Source organism: Antrostomus carolinensis, unplaced genomic scaffold (genome assembly GCF_000700745.2).
Source record: "Antrostomus carolinensis isolate BGI_N321 unplaced genomic scaffold, ASM70074v2 scaffold28561, whole genome shotgun sequence".
NCBI classification, from domain to species: Eukaryota; Metazoa; Chordata; class Aves; order Caprimulgiformes; family Caprimulgidae; genus Antrostomus; species Antrostomus carolinensis.
Window position 1 is genome coordinate 2824 of NW_010295295.1, and position 23211 is coordinate 26034.

At 37.4% G+C, this 23211-nt stretch overlaps 2 protein-coding genes across 3 annotated transcripts in view; both read left to right on the forward strand.

Moving 5' to 3' along the window:
* Positions 1-3617: 3617 nt before the first annotated feature.
* GABPB1 (GA binding protein transcription factor subunit beta 1) lies at positions 3618-19445 on the forward strand. 2 transcript variants are annotated; one of them, XM_010177950.1, is made up of 8 exons: positions 3618-3725; positions 4593-4760; positions 5225-5419; positions 6514-6625; positions 7060-7173; positions 11159-11344; positions 12652-12767; positions 17645-19445. In XM_010177950.1, exons 1-8 carry the CDS (start codon positions 3618-3620, stop codon positions 17795-17797), a joined length of 1152 nt encoding a protein of 383 aa, XP_010176252.1. In that variant the 3' UTR covers positions 17798-19445. The 2 variants fall into 2 exon arrangements, with proteins under 2 accessions (XP_010176252.1, XP_010176251.1); XM_010177949.1 differs by having other exon boundaries at positions 6514-6661; positions 17645-19439.
* A 1981-nt stretch (positions 19446-21426) lies between these two features.
* The window catches only part of HDC (histidine decarboxylase), an 11200-nt gene continuing 9415 nt past the window's right edge, over positions 21427-23211 (forward strand). The window contains exon 1 of the mRNA XM_010177951.2: positions 21427-21653. Coding sequence (XP_010176253.1) covers positions 21427-21653 — 227 coding nt within the window. The remainder of the gene's footprint in view (positions 21654-23211) is intronic.

Below are 23211 nucleotides of genomic sequence, written 5' to 3' on the forward strand. Positions count from 1 at the left end.
ATAAAAATAACTATAATAGTCCCAAGACTTTATTTCAGAGCTAATGATGTTTTTATTGTATGAAGAATCCTCTTACAAAGCCTTACCCAGCTGTTGTGCTAGCCAAGCTGATGGGAATGACAGTCACTGAAGAGTACCCTCCAACACGGTTAGCAGAGTTGGTTTGTGACACCACATGGAGTAGCAGCAGTACTTAACTAGGTGCTGCTTTGAAATGGAAATATTATTGCAATTTTGAATATATTTTATTGTACTACATATATTATTTTGCTTTTGATAGTATCAATGTGCTATTGTAGTGTGACTAAGTGATCTCAAGAGAGCAGCTGAAGAATTTTTCTGGAAAGGGAAGAAAGGGAGATTCTGGCACTGCAGACCCTTCTTGGTAATACCCCACTACTGGCAGTGGAAGAATATGGGGGGGAAGTGTGGGGCATGTTACTACTCAAGGGTTTCCCAACCTTAAAGTGTTGGTCCTTGGAATGGTCTACAGAGAAGGAATCAGCTTTGGGTTGACTGCTCTTGAGAACTATTGTAGTTACTAGTATTTGTTGGTTAAAAGTGACTAAATGTGCATGAGTTTTGTTGGAAAGGCCTCCTCAGTTGCTGTTGTTAGTGCATTATTGATGTATAATGTGATTTTTGAGTTCAACAGTGTACTTTTCCTAGGCTTTTAACTTTCTTCCACTAGATGGCCCAAGCATGCTTTCAAGTACTCTGAGAACTGAAACTTTTACTTCATTTCTAACAATGAAATTGTGTAATTTTAACTGAAGTTAAAATTCTGCATCGTGGAACATGAACAAACCTATGTGATGCTTTGTTCTTGTTTAAAACAAACACTTTATTGAGTGTAGTACAATGCTGTTTAGTTTTGCGTTGAGATGAGAACTCACTCTGCCACTCTGAAAAGGTGTCAGTCTCAGCCTGAAGTTTGTCCCTAACATCTGGGAGTGAGACTTGTATTTTGCAGGCCACCATAATTGGATTTTTTTGCTTCTTGATTTTGCTGCGTAGGGGTTTGGTAACTACTTTGCAGTTTATTTCACCACTATAGATGTGGTCAGTGGGTTCTGAATAGGTGTAGTTAAATGTACACACTGTAATTTGATTCAGCTATTTTTGTTGTCTAACAGACATCAAGTATGAGCTTGTTATCCCCGACTGTCTTTTTGGTCAGTGGGGAAAGACAGGTATATGCAGAAGGCAGCTCTTACCATGAGGGTGGTCGAACATTGGAACGATGCTGAAGTTGTGGGATGTTTATCCACAGAGATGTTCCAAACTCAACAGGGCCGAGGGCTGCACAGCCTGAGCCTGTTGGGCCAGCTCTGACTGGGAGATTGAACTGGGTGACCTTGGGAGGTCCCTCCGGCCTCAACTACTCTAATTTCAAAGAGAGACAGTATTAGTTCCTTTTCTCTACTGGTGTTTAAGACAAAAATAAATACAAAGAAAATGAATTGTCTTTCTGAATTAGTTCCTAACGTCAGTATTTTGCTTCTGAGAACCTTGATGTGGTGGTATTAGACCAGCAGAAGTGTGTGTCTGTGTGCTTTTTTTCCTTCTTAAATTGCACCCCTGCCAAAAAAAGGGTGCCATGTACAGGGAGTACTATCTTCTGTGTTCCTTCATTTCACTGCTGCACTTGCTAAGTGCCCTCTCTGTCCAGTTACTGTTTGGTGTTGTTACTCCTAGTGTCTCCCTTTAGCAGGGATTGTAGATTTTCTTATTCCTGTTTCTCTTCTGCTCTTTCTCTTTATGGAAGAGACCTAGCTGTTGTCCCTTCCTCTGCGTCTGTCTCTGTGCTCCTTTTTTTCCTTCCTTTTCCCATTGTCAGTATTTGTCCTGTCCTACCACCTTCCTGCTTCTCTTCCCTTTTCTGGCTGGAGACAAAACAACATATCCATGTGTACTAGAAGGTTGGACATAAATGGAGTAATATCTCGGTGAAGGGATATTGCTGCCTGCAGTCAGTTCTGTAGACAAAGAGGTAATCTGCTCCAGTTCCTGGCTCCACTGATACACGTTGGAGCTCTGCATTTGCAGTATTTGTCTTCCTTTCTAATTTCTTCCAAAGTCAATAGCTTTCAGCTTATTGAGCAATACACCACACAGATTTTGCCAGTTGAGCCATGTGCAGAGAACTTTCTAAATATGTTGGGTTTGTGATAGAATTGTGTGTTTAAGAAAAGAGATTAAAAATTATCCTACTGGGATTTCTTTTTGAACTGATACACCCTAACTCTGTGTAAGAAATTGACTGCATGGCCTTGCAACTCCTGTTATTAGTAATACAGGCTTAACTTTGCTTGTAACTGGAAAGCAAACTGATGAAATTAATTCCATTCTTAGCATCCTGGTAGTGGAAAACACAGGCATAGGAACTAAAACATTAATGGTATATTTTGGTTAGTAGCATGAGTTGTGATTTAGTTTTTAGGGTTTTTTTTTAACTGCACAAATTTAATAGCAAGTATGGAATAGAGTGGGTTTGAGAAGGTTTACCAGGAAATCTTTGATGGAACAGCAACATAGACAAATGACACTGAGGTATGTATAGTTTTGCATGCTCTGTATTATATGGAACTTGGAGTGCTGTAAAAGGGAGTTTAGATAAAGACGTGGAAGTTTCTCAGCTTTTATCTTAATCGCTGTGTCAGTGTTACACAGCTGAGCCCAGAACAAAAGTTTAGATTGGATATTAGGAAAAATTTCTTTACTGAAAGAGTGGTCAAGCATTGGAACAGGCTGCCCAGGGAAGTGGTTGAGTCACGATCTCTAGATGTGTTAAAAAAATGTGTAGACGTGGCACTTCAGGACAAGGTTTAGTGAGTATAGTGGTGTTGGGTTGACAGTTGGACTTGATCTTTCAGGTCTTTTCCAACCCTAATGATTCTATGATTCTATCTTGGTCATGTCTCAATCAAAATTTTGCACTGAATGGGTTTTTAGTAACTAGACAGTTGAAACAGGTACTAATATTTGTTTTCAGACAGACGTTTTGGTTCACATATCTGATGCAAATAGTACAATAGTGTATGCTTACTGCATCATTTTGTAGCTAGGAGTACAGAAATTATATTTTGGAATGAACAATACAAAGCCGTGGTGGTGACGAAATGTCAGAAAGGTGTTTCTTATCTGTCTAAATGCCTGAATGTCTCAGTATGCACAGGCATTTTGGATAGGCGAACGTAATGCCTTGGGTGCGTGGCATAGCAGCCGTGATGTAGTGCTATTTGAAAGCTGGACAGAGCTGCAGAAGGTTGCAGTATCAGGTGAGAAGTTCTAAACCACTTTCTCCTGTAAGAAATGTTAATCCAGTTCAGTTTAAATTTAGTTTGATATAACTTTGCAGCTACTGTGGTTAAGGCATGATACTGAAATCTTCACCCCTGTGTCAGTTCTGTTTGGCTGACAAAAGTAATTCTAAAATCAAGCTGCTTATTGCAATCAATAAAGCTTGTTCTCATGGCTAAAATACCAACTCCAGTTTTTGAACTTTTCAGAGTAGTTCAGAAATAATAATTTAAAGAATTACAGTGGCATTTTTGTATTTAGAATAGTATTAATGTTGTTATTTTTTCTTTATGTTCCTTTATGTCCTTCACTAGATGTCACTAGTAGATTTGGGAAAGAAACTTTTAGAAGCTGCACGAGCAGGTCAAGATGACGAAGTTCGCATTTTGATGGCAAATGGAGCACCTTTTACCACAGATTGGGTAATGAAAACTTTGGTAGTGTAAAGCCTCTTACTTTTGTCACCTGAAGAAGAAAAAAGTATTATTACATTAAGCTTTTATATTGCAAGCCTTGGGAGTTTTTTTCTGGGAATTCTGCAGTCACATGAGCTAATGTCTAATTCAAAATTAAAATTGTCTATTTCTTCATACGACTTCCTACTGATTTTAGTAACAGACTGTGAATGAGCTTGTTCTGGTGGCTTTTAAGAATAACTTTGAAATGCTTAATGGGAGAAAGCAGCAGTCATCCTTCTAGTTATTGTGTTTATGCATTTAGTATAGTAAGAGGTCTGAATTAAGAAAGCAGTCCCAACTACCCAATGTGTGCAGCTGAGAGTTCCCTGATACAGGGGCTTTGAGTTGTCTTTTGAAGGTGCCTGTTTTTTAATGGGTTGAATAGGGAGGTCAGGTACCTAAAATTCTAGGGTATTTACAAGCCCTTAAGAGCCTTAATCTACTTGGTGAACTGACTTTCAAGTTGACTCTGTTTTGAGCAGAAGGTTGGACTTAACTTCTGGGGTCCCTTCCAATGTTGGCATGGCATGTTGACCAATGCTAAAAATGGGATTAGGCCCCTCGAAACATCACACCTAAAAAAGACAGAAAAAACATAGCACAGGCCTCAAAAAGTTGTTTCCAGTGAAGTGTTTTTAGTGTGTTGTGATTATTGGGGGGAATAATACCCTCTTCATACTCTGTAAAAGCCCCAACAGCTTCTTTCCTTTGGACTACAAAGGAAAATAATATTGAAGTTGTGACCTGACACCTGAGTTTGATAGCTCCAGAATAAGAAATAACAGTTTATATTGACATCTGTTAAAACTCCACTTTTCTGTTACATTACAGTTGGGAACATCTCCACTTCATCTAGCAGCACAGTATGGACACTACTCAACAACAGAAGTGTTGCTGCGCGCAGGTGTAAGTCGGGATGCCAGAACCAAAGTGGACAGAACTCCATTACATATGGCAGCATCAGAAGGCCATGCCAGCATAGTAGAAGTCTTACTTAAGGTAAAGACTGCTGAAACAAGGCCTGAGCCGGGGATATTACAATGCTTTATGATCAGAGATTTGCAGTTTCCTTTTAGTCATGAAACCAACATTGAAATGATATGAATATTTATGCTGTGTGCATTGGGTCCTTTGTTTTCCTATTAAACTGTAATTTATTTTAGCATTAAAATCATCAAGATTTCAGGTGAATTGTTTATTGCTGTTTCAAAATAAGAACTGCATCCTAATTTGACATTGTCTGAGTAACAGATTTTGGAACCAAGATTTATATTTTTTGAGAGTCTTTAATCCTTTGAGGTAAATAATTTATTTGGTAGTTAGATTGAAGTACTTTTAATAAATCTGTAAATGTAAGATAACAGGACATTACTGCTAGAGAAAGACAATCTGGGGCTTCATTCTGTGACCAGCATTATTTAATTCAGATACTGCTAATGACATAGTGATGATCTTGTTTGTAGCATGGTGCTGATGTCAATGCGAAGGACATGCTCAAAATGACTGCACTTCACTGGGCTACTGAACATAACCACCAAGAAGTTGTAGAACTCTTAATAAAGTACGGAGCAGATGTTCATGCTCAGAGTAAATTTTGCAAAACGGCGTTAGATATTGCAGTAGACAATGGAAATGAAGACCTCGCAGAAATATTACAGGTAACTTTTGATTCATGATGTTAAGGGAACTTACAGCAAAGTACTTGTACATGGGATAAACCAAGCTTTTAATATAGCAGCCGTGAGACCATATTGACTGATAATGCTAAAGTCCAGTCTAGTTCATGACATGGAAATGAGATTAGTGTTAGTAAACATTAGTTGTCCGAAGAGTATTTTTCACCACGAAGTCAAGGATAAATATGCTTTATTTTCTTAAATTTGAGTGTTACAGCACACAGGACCAGGTGGAGTCTTCACAGGCAAGGTGTAAAACTTAACTCCCTGCTCTGTCAGTATGTTTGGACTACATCCTAGTGTTCAATTAGCTTCATATATGGATATTAATTTCCTAACAGTTGGAGATTAGGAGAGAAGAGATGGCAGTTTTTCCTGAATTAGAAAAACTAGGATTGAATTGTTGGAGCAGTGATTGGGATCCAGATTATAACAGATACTTCCATGTAAAGGTGTTCTTAAAGGCAAATGAAGTGCTAAGTATTATTGAGAAAAGAATAAAAAGCAAATGCAAAATACCATTATGCCACTGTGTAAATCTCTTGTTCCCCTTGAACTGTATGAATTTCTGGTCTGTTCTTTTAGCCTTCTCTTCATTGCAGAAAGGATATAGTAAATAAAAGTAAAAAATGTTTCAAAGAAAGATAAAAAGAAGAATGGCATCTACAATTCATGGCAATTACTAAGCTATCAGAGCTGATTTTCATGGCAAGTAGCTGCCACCGCAGTCTTGGTTCTTCAGGCCTCTTTTTTTCAATACATGAGCTTGTGCATCTACAAAAGAGCCTTGTCTTTATATGGTCCTATTTGTGTACAATAAATGGTAAGGAGAAGTAGTGGTGTGTCATTATTCTTTCACTTCAACAGATTTTTTGTCTTTAGATTTCAGCCTGAAAAATGTTTCTCATGTTCTTACACAGAGCACAAGATGTGACACAATGTGTGTATACTGCATGACTAGATAACAGGGGAGATCCTCCCTGTTTGAGTGCAATGTGCAATAATTCTAGTTCTTGCAAGGCAAATAACTTCTGTATACCTACAATTGGAATGATATTACTTCCTTTGTCTCCTAGATTGCCATGCAGAACCAAATCAATACGAATCCAGAGAGTCCAGACACTGTGACGATACATGCAGCAACACCGCAGTTCATCATAGGACCTGGAGGGGTGATGCACCTAACAGGTCTGGTATCTTCTGCACATACATCAAATGGAAAAGGTATTCAGGTGCCTATAGGGTAGCTACTGGGATGTTATACTCTAATTGACTTTTCACCACTTAGTGAAAAGGCTCAAAGAAAAATGGTGGTAAGAACAGAGTAGTTAAACATGTTCCTCTTCAGTGCTTTTTGTTTTGTTTTGTTGTTTGGTTCTTTTTTTCCTATTTGTTGTAAATATCCAGGTACTTAAAACAACAAGTCTTCACAGAGATAAATTATCAGAAATTGTATTTGCTTAAAAACTTTGCCTTCAGAATAGCGCTTTGGTTTAGCAGAACGTTTCTGAGAAGAGAGTGTGTGTTAGAAGCTTCAGTGCAATAATAATAATAATAAAAAAAGGACTTCACTGGTTTTAAATTTATCTGCTAACTTTTTTTTTTTTTTTTACTCCTACTAGAAGAAACAGGAGTGTCTACTGTACAGTTTGGAAATTCATCGACATCAGTATTAGCCACATTGGCAGCTTTAGCAGAAGCATCAGCTCCACTGTCTAATTCTTCAGAAACACCAGGTTAGAGAGCTAAGTCGTTTAACCTCATTTAATAAACTAAAAGGACATATAACCAGCGCTTTTGGAGATAACGGTCCATACAGAAATGAGATTACAGTCTTCCTTTTTTCAGCTTGAACAAAATTTTTCCTTTACTTTCACCTGGAAGGTTGCCAGATTCATATGTACAATTATTTCTTAATAAGGTTCCTGGGCCTAATGTGAGTAGCATTCATCTTGCTGAAAGCAAACATAATTTAGGAGATTGAATTTACATCTTTGTCTGCATACAGTCTAGTTGGATTTGGTGGGAGAATGTTTTGTTTGAGTATTCCTTTCTGTTAAATATTGGGAAATGCACCCAGTGTTGTTTGCATGTGCTTTTTTGTCAGCGGTTTTCTTAATCTTTCACCCAAAAGGCACAAGAATATTTGGTGATCTTAATGTGCAGTTTGCCCATTAGAATGTCTGTGGTATGTCTTTTCATCACTGAGACATTCTGCTTGCATTTATAACTGTATGTAGTGATGAGTATGTCCCACTTCTGGCTGGTGTGCTGTCACGGCGCTTCAGGTAAATGTAAGCCCAGCGATGCATTATTGTTCTCCGAGGAAGAAGTGGCCTGCAGCCCTCACTGCAGCTGTGTGCACACCCTTATTCCATAAGGCCCATGACAAGAAGCCAGAAAGGCACAAGGAATTCCATTGCCCCAAGTTCTCAAGTTTTGCATTCCTCTTTCTTAAGACAAAACCCCTTCACCCCTGCCCCATGGATCTTTGCAAGTTACTACTGTGTCTGAAAAAAAAACTTGGTCAAGGTTCCATATTCTGCAAGTTATCCCGGATATCTTTTCTCCATTCTTTCTGAATAATGTAGTGTTTGCTTTGTGTACTTTTTTGCTTTTGTTCATTACAACGTGCAAAGTAAAGAAAGAATTCTGTGAATTGGTAGTCAAGAGTCTTACACCATCAAGGTGGATTATAAAGACTAGTCATTACCACTAACAGGTTTGAGAAAGGGAGGCATAAGCAAGGAAAATATTTCCTTTTATAATTTAAGCAAATTGTAATACCATCTACAATAAAGTTAAAATGTGATCAAAAGTGTTTGAATTATTGAAGGTTACTTTATAAGAGGATACCACTGAATTTATGTTTCAGACCATATTTTCCAGTTATGAGGTATATTAATATCTTGTCATTGCATAAAAAATCAGGTAGAACTAGCACTTGGGAGGTCAAGTGCTGGGATGCTGAAAAACCAGAATGCAGTGCCTTTCATTACAGAAGAAGGTGCTGCTGTTTTCAATCAATTAATATATTCCAATGAAACTCAGATCTAATTGTAGGAGAGAGAAATGAGATGGGATTGCATGGGATTACGGAGCATTAGATGTGTATTGAGGACTCAGTAGTAGACTTTGGTAACTAACCAAGTGTTCTCGTGTTTCATGGCCCTACCCATGCAGTGTAACCTATGTTACATGTCAGTCAGCCACTGAAGGTAAAAATTATTAGAGAGGAGGCAGGAGGTGACAGGCAGGAAGGAATAATCTTGAAGTCTTGATGCACCCCACCTTCAGTAACGCAGCATGCATTGGACCTAATCCTTGTTTATTTCAGTTTTTCTGCTTTGATTTTTTTGCAGAAGTGCGGGCAATCTTGCAGCATCTTACTGTCTGCAAAATATTTCCTGGGTTCTTACTCCTTTGGTAGTTTATAAAGTGTAAAGAATACAAAAGCAGATTTTGTCACCTGTGCATCAGTACTAAGTGTGTTCAAGAAAACAAAAATAATAAAAACACCTCCTTCTCTTTGTGCTCATCTTGTAAAAGATCCATTTCTCTAAAATTCTAGGATTGAGAATTCTAGTTTGGGCTGTTCCCTTGTATTTAATCTCCTGTGTTTAAGACTGTAAAAACTTGGACAAAGCACTGAGGTTCTGCCTTTTATGTTGTTTCTGTCTAGGTTTTTCTCCTCTTTCCAAGTTAACTTTACCCTGATTTCTTCTCCCTAGTTCCTCATGTCTTAGAGTTAAAAACACATCATTTCTGTAAAACCAAAGAAAGAAAGGTGCTTCTCACTGGGGCTGAATAGAATCATGCTTTTTTTAATTGTTACTCAAAGTGTGTATGAGGACATGGATGGTATGTACAAATGTGGTGCATAATGTATGTAAGGAACTTAGAGTTGGATTAGAGAAAAATCTGATTTAAGATGTGTATTTGGAATGCAGTATTTGGTGTGTGTGTGTTGGAACTAGGCATGTGTCTTACTGCAAGTGCAGGTGTTGCCCCCTGCACACTCTGCAGAAGAAAATAGTGCATGTGAATACAGAGATTCTTGAAAATAATAGTGCTGCTGTTTTAAATGACTTCAGCTTTCCTTCAGTATGTGAAGTACTGTGGTAACTAGTAATTTTATGGATATAAATAAGGAAGGAGAGCAAGGAAGAAATAAGGACATTTTTCTTTTCTATCGAATAACTTCTTTTTAGAAAAAAATCTTCATTTTTCTTTCAAGGTCTGCAGAAGTCCTAATAATGTTTCTTTCCAGAGCTAAAAGCCCAACATGGAGTTTGAAACGAAAAGATCAGAGCTTTTTGCCACAGCAGCTAGTATTGGCACTTGCAATTTTTTGTGACAGTGGTCTTTGTTACTGCTGAGCCTGCACTTGGAAGCCAAATCAAGTTCAATTCAACACCACTTACTCATGTAGGACTTACTGTTTTGGTTTACTGAATAAACACTCTGTGAATATTTAAGCAGTGCTATAGGACCGTAATCTCTGAACATAAAGATGTTCAGAAGGCAATGACTGCAGTCATTATTTGTGTGTGTGTTATGTTGTAATTAACTTAAAAGATGAAAGCTTCAGGATTTTATCTGCCTTCTCTCATCTTGAACATCACAACAGTCTATAGGGTTTTAATTTCATCTCTCTAGATAGAGAGCACTCTAATGTCTGTTATTTAAATCAAAGCATTTGCTTTTATTTTGACAAATTGAAAATAAAATACAGACTTGGTGTGCTTGGAATTATTTGATTGTGCTACTAGTCATCTTGCTCTTTGTCTCAGTATCTTGTTTTAAAAAATAAGGGTGGTAGTGTGAGACCCCAGTTACAGCGTATAGTGCCAGCTGTGGTATGTGTTGTAGTTCTGAACACAGGCTTTCCCTTATTTTATCTTGATTTGTAGATGTAGAACTGTGAGAGTCCACTGCTGTATACTCATTATTGAATCATGAATTTGAAATGTTTAGTTGAGCTTGGATTTTTTTATTTTTACTTTTACTTATAAAATTATATACATACAGTGTTTATTTTACATTTTTTAGCTTTATCTATCTTCTTCAAAGGTGTGAAAATGTCAACCCTGCAGAACTTTCCCTTTAGTCCTGTTTCATATTTTGTGTAATAAATAAAGTTGTGGTTGTGTTTGAAGTATCCATGTAGTGCAGACAAAACTTAAAGATTTTCTAGAGGTCCTTCAGTCGGTTACTGTCTTGAAGACCATTATGGTAAGCAGAGAAATCAAGCCTGAGTCCTGAGGTGCACCTGACAAGGCACTGGTTAAGGAATAGTTTCAAGCTAGTATTTCAAGTTTAATTTTTAATTTATTTTTTAAATTTTATTCCACTGTTAGCATAACTCAGTCCATCTTGTGTACAGTGTTCTTGCTGCCATGTTAACACTGAACCCAAAGCATCAGTTTTGAGTGGGGTGTATCTGTTAGGAAACATGCTAAATTAAAAAAAAATTATTATATTGAGCAAGACAAACCAGGATAGATTTGCATGTATATTTCAAAATGTTAGTGCTTTTTGTTGGCGTGGTGAATGATTTTTATTAACAATATAATATGTAGTAATGCATTAATTGGGGAGTGGGGAGGGATCAAATTTTAAAAGACGTGGAAGAAATTTTTTCTCAGCTACACTAAAATGCATTTGATATCATAAAGATTAATTTTGACTGACTTAATTTCTTTACTAATCTGTTGATAGTTGTGGCCACAGAAGAGGTTGTGACTGCAGAATCTGTGGATGGTGCTATTCAGCAGGTTGTCAGTTCTGGAGGTCAGCAAGTTATTACTATAGTTACAGACGGCATTCAGCTTGATAATTTGCATTCGATTCCAACCAGTGGAATAGGGCAACCAATCATTGTGACCATGCCAGATGGACAGCAAGGTGAGTGGAAACTTCTATGGTTCGAGCTTGAGGAACTATTTTAGTTATAGGAATAATAATAAATTGTTAGATGCAAATAGGTTGGGCAATTTTGTGTAATTATCAATTTAAATACATCTTTGAATTTCTATACTGCGGAAGGCTCAGACACATGAGCTGCTGCAGTCCAGTGAGTTACCACATGTCAGCTGAGTCTCTGCATTAGGAGAAGGAATGGAAGAGTTGCTGAACTGGCTGGAAGACGTTTAAAGGAAAAGTGATAACTACTTGCTTTGCCACCAGTAAGCTTAGTTGTTACAAACTTGTTATGAAAACTAGGATATGGAATAAAACAAACACCTTTTTCCAATACTTACACTGTTGCCTTGCTGGAAATATTGCAGGGAGGTGGAGCTTGGATTTAGAAATCTGATGCATGAAGCAAGCTGTGCAAATCCCATGGAGTGTGTTCTTAACAGAAAAAGAGACAAGTCTTACATGCTTGAGGTTTTAGAGGAGCAGTGGCAGAACCAGTGAAGCCAGGAGGACACAAATTGCCCTGTTGGGCCCTATGTACTTTGTTTGGAAGCTGCTAGTGTAATAAGTGCTGTTTTGTGACATGCATGTGTTTTGGGTGGTTTCTTTTAAAGATGCTCTACCACTACTGTTTAGACAAAAATAATTCCTTCTCTGGTTTCTTCATGAGGACTCCCAGTGTGGAGCTTGAAGAGTTGTACGCTGGAGACAAATGATTTGGTTCACAGGCTGTCTGAACGAGTACAGCTAGTTATCAGAAAGCATGAATGTGTGTAGGTAGTAATTGAAGTGACAGTTACATCATTTGTTTGCCAGATGGTTGCATGAGTAAATTAGACTATCAATTTCTTTAGATCCCTAATTATTTTTCCTCTAAGGTTAATAACTACTAGATATTAGATTACCTAAGGTGTTATAATTAATCAAAATCAGAAACCAGTTTTGTATTTGGTATTTTCTTAAGGAACATGATAAAAGAGATGGTCTGCTATATAAGTTACAGAACTGACAGACTGGTGACTCTGCTGCAGTTCACTTCCATGTCTGTTTAGTCTGTGAAAAATGGCAATGTTAGAGTGACAGCTAACTATTGTAAACCTCAGCAACAAAAGAATTTTAGTAAATTTTCCATGTACTGATTTTTTAATACACTTTATTATATAGTTGTATTTTCATAAGGGAAGGTCTTTTGCATTTTAATGCTGTTAATAAAATTACTTAATTATATGACTTTCCTACAGTGCAAATATTATTTGAAGTAACTGTGTTTATATGTACAAATGTGTTTTCAGTATTAACAGTTCCAGCAACAGACATTGCTGAAGAAACTGTGATAAGCGAAGAACCGCCAGTGAAGAGACAGTGCATTGAGATTGTTGAAAATCGTGTGGAGTCTGCAGAAATAGAAGTAAGGAGTATATTAAGTGATATGTGTTAACCAGAGTGTTCAGGACTGAATATCTGCTTGTGGGGTTTTTTATTGTTTTAGAGTTTAATTTCTTTGTTACCACAGAATGGAGTGTGTGAAATAATAACTTGTTCAGTCTCCCCTGTTACTGAAATTCATCTTTCACAAAGTTGTTGTAAAAAGGGTATAGGAGGGCTGTTTGCTTCATCCTCTGGTCATGCACGTAAAAGTGACGCTTGTTTAAGTATGATAAATTAATTTTTTTGTTTTTCCTGTAAGATCACTAGCTATTTTTTATAACTAGGTACCGATACATTATCAAATAACTTTACTCTTTCCGCTAGCAGTGAATGAGAGTACTGTACCCTCATCTTTCAGTTATGACCACATGCTTGTCCTGATTGTGAGATTGTATTTTTAACAATGTTTCCTTTCCATTCATGATATCTAGATAACTGTTAATGGAAATGTGAAACAGTAAGATTCTATGTGTGTCAATTTTTATCTTTTTTTTTTTTTTTTAATTGTGGAACAGTTTGCTGTTACAGATCTTTGCACCATCCTGTTCTTTTTAAATTATAGTGAGGAAAACCTAACAACATTGAGGGAGCTTTTCTTTTTATATATGACAAATAGATGTAGCTGTTCAATTTAAAATTGTAGCTTTTTTTATATTAACACAATAGGTCAACCATCTCATTCCTTCTGTTACTTCTAACTGTGCTGACCAGTTTTGATCAAAAGTTCATGAAAATTGCTGTTGCCTTGACTAGGCTGTAAGTTCTCATTTTGTCATCTCATGGTATTTCATTCATTCAAAGATTGTATTCTCCAATTTCTGTTCATATTATCGAATTGTGCCTAACTGAATACTTTTTATTGTATGGTATGTGCCATATGTTATCCATGTCTCATAATAATTCCCACCTTTCTGTCCCTAAGTTGTCATATCAAATACTTTTGGCCTCTGCAGCTTTGTGGTCACGTGGTCGCAGATTATCATGACAGTTGACATTTTCTTGCTGCATTTTTTAAAATGTATGACTGCTACAATAAAAGCATTTCTTTTGTTCACACTTTTAAACATCTGCCTGAATTATTCTCAAAGGAAATTAAGTTTCCTTAAGTATTTTAATAATTCTGTTAGGTGAAGAAAAAAAATCTAGATTTCCTAAGGACTAAACTGACCTGTTCTTAATTATACAGATAATTGGTATAACAATACAAATCTTTCAAGAGGATTACCAGTTTCAGTTATATATTTTTAAAACATTTATCAAATATGAAAAGTAGCTGGTTAAAATGAGTTACTTTATCTGTTACTTCTAAGTGCAAGTTTTGATGACTGACTTTGTCCCTGCCTGTACAACTGGAAATGCACATGCAGGCCTCTGCCTCTGTGTGGAGTCCGGTTGACTTCAGGAGCCTTACTGTGGTTCACAGGGGTATGGTGCTACCCCACTTTGGTACCAGGGACATTAAAGAAGTGCCTGTAAAGTCAGTTCACTTCAAATTTCATCATCATGGAAGGTGGTAGCTACTTGAATTTGGAGGGAGTGGGACCCCCTCTCCTCATTAAAATATTTTTTAAATGTTGAAAGCCTTTATTGTTTGGTTTCTTTGCCTCACTGGTGATTCATTCCTTTATTTCATTATAAAGAGTTGATTCAAGGCTAAGAGTGCTTTCTTCAGCTCTTTTAAATTCATTATATATGAACAGTTAACTGTAGTTTGGAAGTCTTTTAAGTTGAACATCCTTCTATTCATGTGAGGTGACAAACTTCCCTGTGAACCACTAAAGCTGTAGTGGTGTTATTTGATTTTCTCTTTTGGGTCTTCAGCTCCTCTTGAAGAGTGATAGCAGTTTTCCTAAACAGTTTGGTATTTTAAACATAGGATGGCAGCAAAAAAACCCCAACTGTCACACAGATACTGTTTTTCATTTTCATGCATAATTCATTAACATACAGTTATTTTTATTTTCGTTCTTGAATGTGATTTTTTTTTCCCATGTTGCGTGTTTGAAATGTGACACACATTAGAACCAGGACAATAATTTCATTAGACTAAAAAAATCATAATTTTAAATTAATTACATTAGTGAATTAATTTCCTGGCTTTTTCTGTTGTTAAAGAGAATGCTTGGTTATTTTACTTATGAGTGTTCCTATTGTCAATATGTAGACTGTTAAGAAAAGTTACATGTAATGAAGAACATTCCTTGATAAAATGGAAGATTTCTTAAGAGCACTCAGGATCCTCTAAGTAGATCTTTACCTCAGTAGGTTTTTATACTGATACAAAAAGACTTCAGATAATGAGAACACTTTCAGTTGTGTTCTGAAGAATGCCCCAAGATTCTGAATTTGATGAAATTAACAGACCAAATGTCATCCCCCGTATCCTAGATGTTAAGGATCCAGTTTTCACTGTTCAGTCCACTGTAGATCTGCATTGCTCCTCCAGAAGCATTGGTTTCTTTCCACTGCCTAGTTAGGTGGTATACTTGGCCTCAGTTCCTTAACTTACTCTACTTTAGGATAATGACTGTCTGAAAACTAGACCTATTAGTTGCTGGACTAAACTATATGCTTTGAATTGCTAGTCTGCCTGGTAGATACTGGTTTTATCTTCTTGTCTCTGCTGCTGAGACTTTTTTTTTTTCCTTTTTTTCTATCCCTTCCTTAATGTGCTGTACTCCTTACGGGTATGTGGCTCTGTTTCTCTCTTCCGTGTAAAACACTGATAAGATGTGGTCCGAGAACCTCTCCACCCCCAAGTGTTTGTAGTCTGCACACACTCCATAGTAGCACTTGCTATGATAGTGCCTTGCTTTTTGTAATGCACTGCAGAACCACTGGCCAGTCAGCTACTGGTGGTTCTTACTCTTCTGCAACCCAGTAGACAGAGCAGCTTTGCTTTATGCCAGTAGTAGATTTCTGGCAATTTTTATGTGACAAATTAATGAGATGAATAATGCCCAGCTTGGTATATCCCAGAGCTGAGTGCCTTCAAGAGGGAAGGATTGCTTTCACCTCATGTAGCAGGTTCAACTATTTTGACTGCTTCCCTGAGAAGTCTTGTGGCTCTTTTCACGAACTTCCTCCTCCATGAGGCTGTTTTACATAAGCTGTTGGTTCTCCTTACACTACACAGTTAAGTTACAGAAAGAGCAGTATGTTTGGGTTGGACTGATGCTGGAACATCACTGGTGTATTTCTTTGAGATGTGAGCTGTTGTTCATGTGGCATTTGTCAGTCTAGTTGCTACATGGGATGGCCATTCATAAAGCTGCTTAAAAAGCAGAATCCAAATTTTAAGAGGTGAAAGCTGAACTTCCTTTTCACAGAAGTAAGCAAGATCAGATGAGCTCTCATTTTATTAGCACATGCTACAAATGAAGCAAACCCTAGCTAGCTTCCTCCTGTTCTTCAAGCCCTGTGTAAAATCAAGTTGCACTTAAATGGAGTTTGTTCTGTTCTGTGTCTGAGCTAGTCTTCATAACCTGTAAATAACATCTCTCCTTCACCTGTTGTTTTTGCTATACAGATGCTGCTGTTAGCAATGATCTGATCACCTGTGTCAGTATATTCCAGCACATTCAGCACAGCATGTGACTGCTAAATGTGACTGTGACAAGTACTGAGAACAGTACCAAGTAGAAGGGAGGCAGAGTACTTTGTATTTTCAGATTCTGACCATGAAAATATGTGAGTGCATCAAAGAGGTGAAGAATAGGGATGCTGTTATGGGGGGAGAAATTCTAACAACTGTTTGAGGTATTGAATGGGAATGTGATACTGAACTGCTGGGATGGGAATAAGGTGAAAAAGTAACTCATTTTCACTGGGCCTTGGTTTTTGATAAGAATCTTGTTTTTCTGGGAGATAGCTTGCTTCTCTAACAACCTCCCTCCTGTGGTTACTTAACTACAGTAGAAAGAATGACTCAAAATCAAATACTGCCTTACTCATAAAAGTATGATGCACTTTAATGAAATGGTATTTGGCTGAAGATCAAAGCAAAACTATTTTCCAAGCAAATTGCTTTTTCAATTGGACTCAGTGCAGCATCAAACAAAATGACAGTACCTACGTCACTGGAGATAGAAATACATTCTCCTTAGTTCCTAAGGCACCTTCATAGGAAGTGGCATTTCCCGTATTATTTTGCTTGGAAACCATTTTATAGCCATCCCCAATGAACTTGTGTGCAGGATGGAGTCTTAAGTTACTTTTGAACTGAAAAAGCTTATCTGCCTAAATGCCTGTTAATTCATAAAAATGTAGTGTCCTTGGAGATGTAATTATACCTCTGGGTTGCATAGTATCAATCACTTCGTTTAGAAACCAGCTATGTGTGTATTTCCGTTAGTGGGCAGCTGTCACTTTCCAGTGCAAACTGCTGTTAGGTAACTGGTTTTGATTATACTGTCTGATTAGAAATACAACAGAATGGGGCCATCCTGTTAGATTAGATTCCAATCCTATTGGAAGATGATTAAAAAAAAAATAAATAAAGTAGCAAAAGGAGTAGAATCATTGAAGAAGTGTTAATATGTTATGTTAGTATTTGGTCACCACACTTCCACTATTTTATTTCACTCCTTTTCCATGAAGACTTGCTTGGTACCTTTGCAGCTAAATAAATTTGGGTTTACTGTATTTACACTTCAGTCCTTATTTTAAGGAGTTGTCTGGTGATAGTTCATGTCTGATTTACACAGCTGCATTCATATAGGTTTGCCTGAGTAAGAACTGAACAGTTTCTACGTGATACCCTAGCACTTCAGCTACATGTAAAGAAAAAATAATTTGCCATTTTAACTTGTATTTGATACGTATTTGACAAAATCTCGCTGGTTCTGTTTCTAATAGGAAAGAGAAACTCTTCAGAAACAGCTGGATGAGGCAAACAGAGAAGCACAAAAATATCGTCAGCAGCTTCTAAAGAAAGAACAAGAAGCAGAGGCTTATCGGCAGAAGTTAGAGGCAATAAACCGCCTCCAGACTAATAAAGAAGCCGTTTAATAAAAAAAAATGAACATACTACAAAGCCTGTTACTTTCCCAAATCTGCAGTACAATCTTGAACTGTACACTGTATAGGTACAGACACAGGATTACATGATAGAGAAGATGCTACAAGTTGATAACTGGACTTAAGCCGTGAGCTCTGATGAATTTCTTGTAACATAAAAACTCTGAATTTAGACATTGTGAAAAATATTTAAAATTAAATACTGTAAATAGTTGGTTTTTTTACAGTTTCAAAATGAGTTGATAAATCTTTTTGAAGGGATCCAGAAACACGAGAAGCCAATGTTTTTGTGAAATTTTTGATTTTAGTATGAATCTAACTTCTGAAAAACAGAACAGTTTTAAGGGTGATATTGATTTAAGCTGACAACTTGAAAATGAATTATATGACAAAATGAATTAACAGTTATTTCTACATGGTAACAACTTAAACTTCTCTGAATAAGACATTTCCAGGTGGAAATCTTTGTACAGCTTTAAGTAGTTGTCTCAGATTCTCTGAAAACCATTTTGGGTTTGTTTTTTTTATTTTAGGCGGTGAAATTTTTATATTTAATTTCAGATATATCCAAGTAGATTTACATGTATATGAAGCTAATATTTTTTAAACTTTTCAGTTTGTACATATGCTGCATGTTTTTATAATTTCTATACATACATCTTGCATAGGTATTTTTCAGCAAAGATGAGAAAAATTATGAGAAAAATGTTTAGCCTATAGGTCATTCGAAGTAAGCTAGCAGCCAGTTTTATTGTGGATGGTATATCTCTTGGAAGAATGTAATTTGTAATTAAAAAGAACAAAAAAAAAATCATAATTTACGTATTAGAGGCAATTTAAAATTTGGTAGTGGAGGCATTGAAACTTGACTTTGTGTGTCTTACAGTTTTCCTGTACAGACATTTTAAAGTTCAGTAATGAGTAGAAAAGAATGTCTCCACTGGAACCCAAATAGTAGTTCTTTTAGAATATTCCTATTGACCTGTTTTCCCCAATAACCTTGAAATTATTTCACTGATACATTTTTTTCTAAACAGACTTTTGCATTTTAATTATGCAATTGGACAAGTAATTTTTTTATGTTGTAGTGATGCTGCACTTACCTAGCATCATTGTTCTTCACTGTGATACTGTGTTTGTGTGTGTCTGTGCAGTGATCTATTATGCTTAGGATTTATATAGCACATTACATCTTCAGAGCATTGTAAAACCTTTTAAAGAACCCTTACTGTACTGCCTGAGGCAGGTGAGTGAGTGTTACTGTCTCAATTTTATAACTGGCATAAGCGCAACACAAGGAGTGTTAAACGACTGGCCCAAGACCACGTGAATCTGTGGTAGACCTGAGAACAGATCTCAGGAGTTCCTGGCTTCTAGTCCTGTGCTGAGACTGAGCTGCCTTAAGATTGTTCAGTGCTGTGTTACATTAAATTTTGAACTACTGTGCAGATTCCTTTTTTGTAAGATAAAGCTCTTTGTGCTTTGCTTTGTTGTTCCATGTTTCACTGCTTTTATGGAATTGTTTATATAAACTTAAGCAAAAAGTTTAGTTTACCTATACTGTACACAGAAGAATTACCCTTAAAACTGTACTCTGGCCTACTTTTTCTATTTTACAATTAAATATCTTTTCCACATATACGTAGTGTAGAATCAATTCCATTTCAGTTGTTTTGTGTGCACATTAGAAGGTCAAAGCTGTGCTGTGTTAGGCATTCAGAAAAATACGAAAAAACAGTTTTAGGCTTAGAACGGACTTCAAAGGTAGGAGGGAGGTGTGGGGAAAGAATTGTGTTATACAATGCAAAGTCAGATCTTCCTTCTTCAAACTTTGACTTGAGTTTAGGAAAAAATCCTAACTGTCCTGGTATCGGTATAAGTTTGGCAAATTTGATTCCAATTGGCAAATTTGACCAGAAAATAATCAAAATATAATAAAAAAATGTAAAATCTGTGGTGGTGGGTTTTAGAAGAATTATTATGTTCAGCTGGTACTAGGACTTGAAGCAAGCCTTGTGCAGTGACTAACTGGAAATTGCTATATTTTAGGGTTGGGTTTTTTTTTTTGTTTGTTTTGTTTTGTGTTTTGTTTTGTTTTGTTTTATTTTTCCCCCCAGAAACTCTCCATTATGTCACTAGTAAATGCAGGAACCACTTAGTCAAGTTAAATGTGTTGGTTAGGCGTTGCTCCAATTGAATTATTCTGTGATCAAAATGGTGTTTGTGTCCTCACATCCCACAAACTTAACTACAGTTTAATCTCTGTGAACTCTTAGTAACGATAAGAATTCGGCGTTAGGCTGAGCGGTGATAGTGGTAATGTTCACGTCCAAATGGAGAGTTTCCCACGGTTTTGACGGCACAGACCTTTGTAGCAAACAATGAAAAGAACCTTTCCTATTCATTGTGCTTCCTGTGAGCAAATATTCTATTCCTCATTGTCTGTGTCAAAATCCTTCCAAGTGCAGGGTAGCTATAACAAAAATTTATTTATGGCCAGCAATATTTACCTTACCTGTAATTCATTATCACCTATTTTATTCTAGTTCCGAACAGGACCTGCTGTTTGTTCTCTTCTGCACAAAACGAGAAACCAACGTGATCAAACGATCAGCTGTGAGCACAAGGTCTTGGGTTTATGTCACATGGAATATTTATTGTGTAGTTTAGCTCTGAAAACAGTGTTAAAAGTATTGCTCCTTATTTGCTGTTCCAAATTGAAATCATAACTGTAATTAGCTACCAGCTTTCTTTGAGCAGGCGTCCGTATATTAAGTGATGTATTAGTTACTTGTAACAAGCTAGAATCACAATTTTTTGGGAGCTCTCAGCTCTTTTTGAGTTGGTCCTGTGCTCGGTGCCAGCCCCTTTTCACCTTCTTTGTTCCCCCTAGCATTTGCAGTAAAGCCAAGTAAAGAGAGGTTCGTAAATTGATACCGAGTGTGTGGGCAGCTTGTTATTTCTTTTTTCCCTAATGTTTCCAGAGAAATGTGAGATAAAGCAGATGAATATGTGTATGGTATGGTTCATTTTGTGCACTTCTTGCACTTCCTCTTTCAATGCCTTTTTTAACAATTTTTTTATTTCAGTATATTAATCTGATGTATGTGTATCAGAGCATCGTTGTCATATCTATGGAACAGTTCTTTCTCAAATATCTAATCATAGCAGAAACTAGGAAAGGTTTTCACATCGTTCTGTAGGACGTACGCTATGGACAAAGACGTAACAACTGTCTAGAACTCTCTAGAATAATGAAAGTGTTTAGGCTGCGTTATGAAGCAGAAAATCAAAGCTGCTCTGACAGCCAGTTCTCTTCTGTATGATGAGAACAGAGAAACTGCTGTCATGTATCAGACAAGTCTGCCTGGCCTGGTGTCCTGTCTCCATCTGGGCCAGCCCTAAGCAGGAACATAGAGGTATAGCAAAAACAGTGCAAGCGTATGTTGTACTATGGAATAATTTCTCCTTGTGGTGCTTAGTCCATAAGTCCTACCTCTCTCTTTTTCCCAGGGCTGCCTGGTATGACTGTAGAGCAAGTGAGTTCCTTCTTTGTGAAGAGATGATAAACACTCAACATTGAGTAAAGTGTCAAGTCATGCTACCAAAGACAGGTCAGGATGTGTTTTGAGATCCTAAAACTGGAACAAGAGGGAATCTACATGGCTGTCCAAACTGAGAACAATCCAGGTGGAGGGCTTGGAGGAATTCAGGAGATGCAGGACCAAATCCTAGTGCTTACGCATATCTCCTGTGAGAAGAGCAAGCACAGTGTAGGAAAAAATATATATATTTTCCCAGCTCAGCCATCTAGGGTGATACCAGTGGAGGAATATCACCCTTCAGGGTAACCTGGTCTGATCCAAAGGGCAGGAAGTCCACAAAGAGGATTATTGCTGGTTTGCATTGCAGTTCTGGAACAGGCAATAATTTTAATTCCCTTCTTTCTAGCAACCAGCATAGGGACTGAAGACTTGTAGCACTGCAAGTGTACTCTCTTCTTGGGAAAACTCAGTCCTATGATTTTTATTTTATTTTATTTTATTTTTTTTAAAAAAAAGCTCCTACCTGCAGTGTCAAATTTCTTATGTATTGTTGGTGCCTTGTTTTAATGACTACTGCTAGCACGGTAATTTGGTGTGTTTGAGTAACATGGCTGCTTTTATTTGGTTTTGGTTTTAGAAGCCCTTGATCTTTCTCTCACACAAGTCTGTTACTGTGTTTTATATTCATGACATGGATTACTGTGAGACTTCCGATAGATGGTTTGAAAATGGGAAGGGTTAGCGCAGAGGCAGCTCCTCTTAGAGATACACTATCTTACACATCAAAAGAGCACAGATGAGAACATATGTGAGACAGTGAAAGCCCTCACTTGGGAGGAGTTAGATAAACAATAACCAATAACCTGCCTACGTTAAACCTTTTCCAGGATAAAGGGAGAGAGATAAAGGGAGCTATAAAGGGTGAAGCAGCTAACAGGGCACCAGACCAAACTACCCACAGCTCCTGAAAGGTCGTGGCCCAGGTTTGTGGAGGCGCTTTTAGAAGGAATCAGTATGGAACCTGAGGAGTACAGACGGAGAGGTGAGTGATGCTCTGCTTTTGGAAATAGGTAGCATTTGCTCGCAGAGATCAACTGTTGTAGGGCTGGGAGTGGTACCCAGAAATGAGGATGGGCTGTATACTCTTTATTTGCACGTGTGTCCTTGCGACTTTAGGTCTGCTGAGGCTAAGACAAAAATGCGTCCCAGGATTGAGTTTAAATTCATGGGTTTAGAGTCAGTGGACAACTTGGGCTTTTGGGTCTTACATTTAGAATACTGTGGGAAAGCTGCAAAACTGTGATTCTGAATAAACTTGTGCTAAGGGGTGGTGCACAGTGACTCTTCCCCAGCTGTCACCGTGAAACTTCACTGATGCTGGCACAGTTCTGAAGATCGGGAGCAAACTTTAGTCTCAAGGCTGCATTTTCAGAGGATGCAAAAGGAGATATGCCATAATGACAAGGAAGCATGGGGCATTATGAAAACTTAATTTTTATAAAATGTGGTTTCAGTTGTCTTGTAGGCAAGAAAATGTGTGTATCCTCTCAGTAATCAAACAAACTATACTTGTACCATGGTTGTATTTTAAAGGTACATTTGAACTATTCAGTGACAACACTGAAATAACACTCTAATTTGCTGTGTCCCCATGAAGCCTGTTCTAGCAGCCGTGTCCCTACATAATTAGATGGGACAAGTAGGGTGTAGGAGGAAGGTTAGTTCCTGTGGCTGTCCTTTCCTGGGAGCAGTATTCCAAGCCCTGTCCAATGCTAATGACAGATTGCATGAAGTGCCAGGACTACTCGCTAGTTTTCCTGCAATGGAAACTCAAAGCACTGGTTTGCCTCTTCCAGGGAA

Bases quoted from the DNA above. Each gene is read 5' to 3' on its own strand.
- GABPB1 (XM_010177949.1), top strand. From the start codon at position 3,618: ATGTCACTAGTAGATTTGGGAAAGAAACTTTTAGAAGCTGCACGAGCA. The intron at 5,420-6,513 runs GTAACTTTTGAT...TTTGTCTCCTAG, and splicing joins ACCTCGCAGAAATATTACAG to ATTGCCATGCAGAACCAAAT. The intron at 7,174-11,158 runs GTTAGAGAGCTA...ATCTGTTGATAG, and splicing joins TAATTCTTCAGAAACACCAG to TTGTGGCCACAGAAGAGGTT.